Source organism: Camellia sinensis, chromosome 6, assembly GCF_055761805.1.
Source record: "Camellia sinensis isolate YWXY chromosome 6, ASM5576180v1, whole genome shotgun sequence".
Classification (NCBI taxonomy): Eukaryota; Viridiplantae; Streptophyta; class Magnoliopsida; order Ericales; family Theaceae; genus Camellia; species Camellia sinensis.
This window is the reverse complement of record NC_138966.1, coordinates 153335180-153343463: the sequence shown is the minus strand read 5'-3', so window position 1 is coordinate 153343463 and position 8284 is coordinate 153335180. Positions and strand designations below refer to the sequence as shown.

The 8284-nt window shown below is 33.3% G+C and overlaps 1 protein-coding gene across 1 annotated transcript; it reads right to left on the bottom strand.

The window, feature by feature from the left end:
• Positions 1-631: 631 nt before the first annotated feature.
• On the bottom strand, positions 632-2336 carry LOC114312908 (uncharacterized). Its single transcript, XM_082876576.1, has 3 exons — positions 1814-2336; positions 1268-1561; positions 632-795 (listed from the first exon to the last, which is right to left on the bottom strand). The coding sequence occupies exons 1-3, from the start codon at positions 2334-2336 to the stop codon at positions 632-634; spliced, it is 981 nt and encodes a 326-aa protein (XP_082732702.1).
• Positions 2337-8284: the final 5948 nt, after the last annotated feature.

Below are 8284 nucleotides of genomic sequence, written 5' to 3'. Positions count from 1 at the left end.
AAAACTAAGAATATTTTCAGTTTTATACAATGTTCACTCAATTCTCAAAACAACAATATTATCACAACAATTTATTTGTTGTCTCACAATATTATCACAATGTGAAAAACTAAAATTAGAAACAGAGAATATTTTCACTTACAGTCCATTGTTACTTTATTCAAAACATAGAGCATTGATCACATCTATTTAGAATATTAATTCACATTCATTCAATTGATCACATTTATAACTAGTTCCAATTCATAACAAGAACCTCAACATTATTATCACAAAATTAGCTATTTTGAACTAAAAACTTAAACTGAGAATATGTTCACTTTTTATATAATATTCACATAATCTTCAAAACAAACATTCAACAGCCAAGTTTATTTACAAAAGCCAATTAAATAAATAATTCACATTAAAAACAAACACAAAACCAACCAAACAATATTATCACAAACAATTTCAAAACTAAAATTTGAAACAAAGAATATTTTCACTTTTAATAAAATGTCACTTTATTCAAAACATAGAAGATTATTACTCAGCTCTCAGCAGTACAAACTGCTACTTCAAGAAATTTATGAATATGAAATTTTTACAACCACAAAACAGCTACAAAAAATCACAAAGCCTCCTTACACTATTTCTTGTTGTGACTGCCAATCTTCACATATCTACCACAAGTAATTTGCCTTACTTTCTCACCATTGGAACGAATCCTCTTCTTATTTGGCCTTCTCGGTTGCTTCCTAGACAAAAGCGGAAGAACAACATCACTATCACTATCACCATCAACATTACAATCTGATTTCCGAATTGAAGGAACAGGATATATGGGAAAAGAATAGGACTCTCAATAACTTTGAACATAGAAGTATTGATCAACAAATAAACTCAAATCATGTCCACTCTTTTGTATAGAACCAACTGCATGTTCACATGGAAACCCTTTCAACTGCCACTCGCCATAAGAACATATTCGGCTACTAATGTCAACTGAAACAGATGGATGTGAATGCATCTCATAGACATCATTCCCAAATGAACTAACAAACCATGGCCTCAAAGTATTAAAAGCATCATGCAACTTGGACTCCATTTTGGAGCATATCACACCATTCCATTTATTAACAAGTTCCCTCCTCTTTGCAATTTTCTTTATCAACTTAATTATCAATCAATTTTGTGATAGGCAAATGACGTTCCTCCCGTATCCATGCATTACTCCAATGATCATATGGTATGTCATCTAAAAACTTTTCAACTCTTGACCCACCTTCAGTCTTTAACTCACACAAACATTGATGAAATGTTTCTTCAGTTGGAGCATATGCACATTTCCCTAACAAAGTGATCAATTTTTCCTTCAATCCATGAAACATACCACGCAAATGATGCCTCAAGTTCATCTTCAAATGATATAAACAATAAGGATGGAAAGCCATTGGGAAAACCTTTGGCAAAACTTCAACTAATCCAAGGTTACGATCTGACACGAATGTAATATTTTGTTTTGGTGAAATAATTGTACTCAAATGCTCCAAAAACCAACACCAATTATCTTGATTCTCTAAGCCAACAATTGCAAAACAAACAGGAAAGAACCCCGCATGTACAAAACATAAAAAATGAGAATATTCTATTATTCTTAGAAAATGGTAACACTTTAACATTCAAAATATCAAACATTGAAATGAATAACTATAAAAATAAAAAATGCATATACAATAACAATATTACATAAAATTTAAAACGTTCAATCATATTTCTAAATTGAGAACTTTCTCAATTTCAGAATAGAGAAAACAGATTTCTTGTGTACCTTGATTTCTATCTTTTCTTGTAGCAACAAGTAAATTTCCTCTAAATCTTTCCTTCAAAAATGTGCCATCAAGGAACAAGAGAGGTCCATAATAATCAAATCCACTAATAGAACCACGAAAAATAACAAATAATCTCTCAAACCGTTTAGTATCATCGTCACACTCAAACTCAATGTAACTCTCTGGATTGCAACTCTCTGCAACGTCAACATACCATCTTAACTGGTTAAATGACATTAAGTAGTCTCCAAAAATATCACCCTTTGCTTTCTTTACCCCCAGCCAAGCTTGGCGATAACTAACTCTTAGCCCATACCCCAACTTAAAATCCCGAACACCATGAACTGGATGTGTCAATGGATTATCACGAGCACCTTTAACAATCAAATTATCAACTAAATCAGAACTCATACAAGAATGATTCATTGTATGTACTTCAGCACTACATGTGTGGACGTTGTTGAGCTTCTCTATATAAAAAAACCCATTAGCATTCTCCACTCTACCATAAACATTCCACATACAACCTTCTATCTCTCTAAACAAATATTGTGCGGTAACACAAAATTTATCATTCTTAACAAATATGAACTCAAATCAACACTCAATAGAAAACTTCGATAATGCATTACGAAATTCAACAATTCCACCTTCAAATTTTTGTCCTACATGTGTAATACTAACTGCCCAACCAGCAAACAACAGTACTTTTTCTTTGTGTCGACAAAATAATGATAACATATCAACCTCTTCTTCAACCTCAAATCTTGAATTCCTCTTGGAGGATATAGATGCTCTATTTGACAAGTTCACAGACTTACTATTGTCATAAGACAATGCAATATCACAAACTTCAAGCTCCAACATTAACTCTCTTTCTCTATAATCCAATCTTTTCTTCAGATAACCACAGTCAATGGTTTAGTTTTTTCCTCTGACAATAACATCAATACATTTTCAATCAAAATACACAACTAATGCCAACAACAATTCTAACTCCTCATTGTTGTCCAACGTACAACTAGGATGTCCAGGCAATGAGTAAGATAGGAAAATGTTATCAGATTGCAAACTGTCCTATTTCAAACATAGCTCATCAACCAACTGATCATATGTAACATTTTGATCAATCTTAATTGCAAATGTGCAACCATTATACTTGCACAACAAAAAAATCGGGACACTCGTAGAACCTTCACTCATCTTTCAATCTAAACAAAAAAAAGATAGCATCAATAAAAACTAGAACAATTCTCAGTTTATTCAAACTACAAAACCAGAACAAATACTTTATAACAATACTAAGAACTTTCTCAATTTTCACAAATCACATTTTCATTCCATAAAATACCAAACACCAAACCGAGAAATCATCCAGTAAATCACATCTTCAATTTGTAAAATCAAAATTATTCAACATATTCTCATAAATAAATTCAATTAAAACTAGTGAAAATTCTAAAAACACGTAATATACAAAATCAAAACAATACATACCTATAAACTAGATCGAAAATCAAACATCCAGCAAATCAGTTCTTCAATTTATAAATCGAAATCGCACATAACAAACTCCAATAGATTTCAACTAAAAAAACCTCAAATACGAATCTGTCAAAACCGAGAAATCAATTTATGTGTAATAGCAAACCAAACCAAGAAATCCTTCGTGATTCGAATCTTCATCTACTTCCATAATTGATTTGTTAACTAATTTGTTTTTTGATTTGTTTTTTTCTTTCTAGTAAATAACGACAATACTATTATATATACACTTGTTTGGGTTAAAGGGCAAAAACATCATTTTACCTGTAAATGGGATTTATTTATTCAAATTTTTTTTGACAGGACCTAAGCTACTATCAAATGTATAGATAGGACTTTTAGGTAATTAATTCTTAAAAAAATTAAAATGACAATAAATTATACAAAAAAAAGTTAAAGATTTTTTTTTCTCTCAATTTTTATAAAAAGTAAAAAAAGTTATTCTAAACATACTAATTTTTTTTACCTCATATTTTTAGCTAAAAAATCAGAAAATTACTAAAATATCTTGTTTCCAAACGAGACCTAGTAAAATAAAAGAGTTTAGAAATTATTAATATAAAAAATAATATAATAATAAATTTGGCATAATGATACAACGCGAAATGCATAATAATAACAATTTAAAATTGTTTGATCCAACAAGAATACTAGAAGTAAGATTCTTCTGTAAACTCGATTCATAAAGAATACCGGGAATAAATGCTCAATAATGGTTGATTCACAAAGAATATCCAAAGTTAGAACAAAGGAGTATAAAACTTAAAATATATTAATTATAAAAAATTGAAGATCCCTAAGGTTTACATCCATTATTTACAAGCAAAGACATGCCTAACTTAACTAAGAAATAACCAGAATTGGCCAAAATCATAATGCAATACGGAAATAAGAAAATATAATGAAAATTACCAAAAATAGAAAATATTGCAATAAAATAAAGAAACTACTAATATATGCTTCCACGATCATGGTAGATTTTTTAGAATGGGATTCTGAGGTCTGTGCTAGAAATAATTGAAGTTTCAAATCTTTCCAAAAACGGCAAATTCGTGACATTGACCACCCAAATGATGGAATATGCCCAAAATCCATTGGGGTCCATGAACATTGACCCACCAAATTTCACGCGATTCCGAATCTAACCCATTTGTGTCTTTCCCTTGCTTATCCATTTGATCCAAGAATTGTATAGTCATGTATGCTACATCACATAGCAAGTGGAGCACAAGAATGTCAAATTGGTAGATGACAATTTACACCAAAGCCTTACACTATGTTTGGGAAGTTAGGAGAGAAAAGAAAAGAAAAGAAATAAATGATTACTTAAGTTATAAGAGAAAAGAAAAAAAAAATGATTACTTAAGTTATAAGAGAAAAGAAAAGAAATGATTGTGATTTATCTGCTCCTTGTTTGGTTAGATTTTATAAGAGAAAAGAAAAGAAACTGTTTTATGTTATATTATCAAAATAACCTTTTTATATTTTGAGGACATGAGTGTCAATCATTTTATTTCTTTTATTTTTACAAAGACAAAATTGGTATTATAAAAATATAATAATCTGTTGGTTTTTTTTTTTCTCTTCCAATCTCTTTACTTTTGGAAAGATTGAAAATGAGGGTTACAACAAAAATAGGTTTCTCTTCGTTTCTCCCTATTTCTTTCCACTTAAGTTATCCAAACAATTAAGAGAAATACATATCTCTCAATTTTTTTTCTTTTCTTTCCAAATCACTCAATCCAAACATAGTGTTAAAAAAATTTGACATATCAAAATTTAAAATTTTAAGTGGAGACACTTTAATCCCATTCCAAGCACAAATAGTCCATAACATTATAATCCCCATATCTAGTCCATCCAAATATGACACGAGTAGTGCTCATATTCTAGACTGTACCTTTGAAAATCAATTGAATACTCTTCAAACTGTTTGGAGAAAACAAACAAAGGGCCAATTCAAAATATCCGAATCTGGCACAAAAATAGCAGAAGTAGTTTATTCTCCCTCTTTGTGTGAACTTATTAGGAAACAATTTAATAGAGCACAATATATTCTGAAAATAATCTGAAAATGATGATCCAACAATCACACAACAAGGTGACAACAATTTTTTAACGTGGAAAACCTTCCCGATGTGGAAAGGAAAAACCACGGGACCGTAGTCTACTAAATATCGCCACTATCAACAAATAATGGGTATACAAGAGTTCTCTCTAGATAGAACTAGAGGCAAACAATCAAGAACAACTTACAAATAAGCTTTCTTGGTAACCAAAGATCAAAATACAAAGTTTAGGAAAGATCTCACCAAAACAGGTACTGTTCACGGGCCAAAAATCAACAGTAGAATACTCCAAATCTGATCTCCATCGTCAGAATTTGGAGTCTTGAGTTGTGAACTCGCCTACCAAATTTCAGCTCAATTGGACCACAAATGCTTGTTGATCGGATAGCTTGATCACTGCTGGACAAAATTTCTGCAAAACCCTTGGCCTCTCATCTCCTCTCTATTTTGGTGGCTGCTATGTCTCATTCTCTAAGTTACAGAGAAAGGGTTTATAAAACTACTCATGGGCTAGAACATATGGGCCAAAACATTTCAAAAAACACAACCTCTCCATGTGGGCTTTGGAACTCACATAGGTTTTACTAAATATTTTGGGCCATCTTTCACATAGGAGGGAAACCCAACCCAACAAATCTCCCCCTTTCCGACTAGGCCGAGGGATTCTCCATCCCGGTAATTGAGCAACACGTCTCAAGCTTCTCCCTTACCAGAGCTTTTATCAACATATCAGCACCATTATCATTAGTATGAATTTTTTCAAGTTCCAACAACTTATGATTAAGAATTTCTCTTATCCAATGGTACCTCATGTCGATGTGCTTCGACCTCGAATGGAATATAGAGTTCTTAGCCAAGTGAATAGCACTTTGGTTATCACAAAACAACACATATTGTTGTTGTTTGAAACCAAGCTCCGTCAAGAACTTTTTCATCCATAGAAACTCTTTACAAGCTTTCATTGCCGCAATAAACTCTGCCCATGTTGTAGAAAGTGCAACACATTTTTGCAACCTTGACTGCCAAGAAATAGCTCCACCTGAGAAAGTGATCAAATAACCTGAAGTAGACTTACGGGTATACACATTTCCTGCCATATCTGCATTAGTGTAGCCAATTAAAATTGGTTTTTCATTTCCAAAACTGAGTATCAACCTGGAAGTGCCTCTAAGATATCTCATTATCCACTTTACTGCATTCCAATTCTCTATTCTTGGATTTGAAAGAAATCGGCTAACTACACCAACTGAATGAGCTATATCTGGCCTTGTGCAGACCATTGCATACATTAAGCTTCCCACAGCTGAGGCATATGGAACTCTTTCCATATCTTCGTTCTCTTTATTTGTAGAAGGGCTTTGATTAGTGCTTAACTTAAAATGAGTAACAAGAGGTGAGCTAACTACTTTAGCATTGTTCATATTGAATCTTTCAAGTACTTTTTCAATGTACTGCTCTTGTGACATGTGCAACTTCTTCTTTTTTCTGTCTCGATAGATTCGAATTCCAAGAATTTGCTTTGTTGGCCCTAAGTCTTTCATGGCAAAGAACTTGCTTAGTTGCTTCTTTAATTTGTCAATTCTTGAAAGATTCCTGCCAACAATCAACATGTTATCAACATAGAGCAGTAAAATAACAAAATCATCATCAAAGAATTTCTGCACAAATACACAATGGTCAGAAGTAGTTTTCATGTAGCCTTGCTTCCCTATAACTGACTCAAACTTCTTATACCACTGCCCGGGTGCCTACTTCAGACCATAAAGACTTTTCTTTAGTTGACACATATAATCCTCTTTTCCTTTCACCCTGAAACCCTCTGGTTGTTCCATGTAAATCTCTTTCTCCAAGTCACCATGAAGGAAGGCAGTTTTCACATCCATTTGCTCAATCTCTAAGTCTAGACTAGCAGTTAAGCCAAGAACCACACGAATAGAAGACAGTTTTACAATTGGTGAGAAGATCTCATCAAAATCAATGCATTTTCTCTGACTGAACCCTTTAACAACTAGTCTAGCTTTGTATCGTGGTTGTGAAGTGAGTTCATCATGTTTCACCCTGTACACCCACTTGTTCTTTAAAGCTCTCTAGCCCTTAGGTAGCTTCACCAACTCAAAAGTGTAATTGTCATGCAATGATTGCATCTTATCTTGCATCACATCAGCCCACTCCAGCTTATGGTCATTTTCCATGGCTTCTGCATAACACTCGAGCTCTCTCCCATCAGTCATTAACACATAGTCATCTGCAGAATACCAAGTCGAAGGATGTCGAACATCTGGTGGTATCTCTGGTGTTGCCAACTGCTCAAGAGTCTCATCACCTGTCTCAGCCTGTAAGGGGTCATCAACATCACTTAGACCTTGTTGGTCATCCTAAACATCATATTCAACCTGTGCAGGCAAATCTGTCAGAGGAACCGGATCCAAGTCAACTAGACCATCATTATGTCAGGACATTGTGTTTTTTGCTTTCTCAATATCTTGTATAATTTGATCTTCAATAAACACAACATCTCAGCTTCTCACTAGTTTCTTGTCAACTGGATCATATAACCTGTAGCCAAACTCATCTAGGCCATAGCCTAGAAAAATGCACTATCGCGTTTTCACATCGAGCTTAGACTTCTCATATTTGGGAATATGAACAAATGCCTTGCATCCAAAGACACACAAGTGATCATAGGAAACATCCTTGCCAGTCCAAACTCTATCATGTACATTGAACTGAATAGGAACACATGGTGTGAGATTAAGAACATGTACAACTGTGCTCAAAGCCTCACCCCAAAAGGCTCTTGGCAACTGTGCCTGTCAAAGCAAGCATCTAACTCTTTCAACCAGTGTCCTGTTCATC

Excerpts from the sequence above, each read along its gene's own strand:
- LOC114312908 (XM_082876576.1), bottom strand. The coding sequence starts at position 2,336 with ATGTGGAATGTTTATGGTAGAGTGGAGAATGCTAATGGGTTTTTTTAT. Across the intron at positions 1,562-1,813 it reads AAGAAAAGATAGAAATCAAG|AGAATCAAGATAATTGGTGT; the intron begins GTACACAAGAAA and ends TTGTTGGCTTAG. Across the intron at positions 796-1,267 it reads GTGTGAGTTAAAGACTGAAG|ATTGTAATGTTGATGGTGAT; the intron begins GTGGGTCAAGAG and ends TTCGGAAATCAG.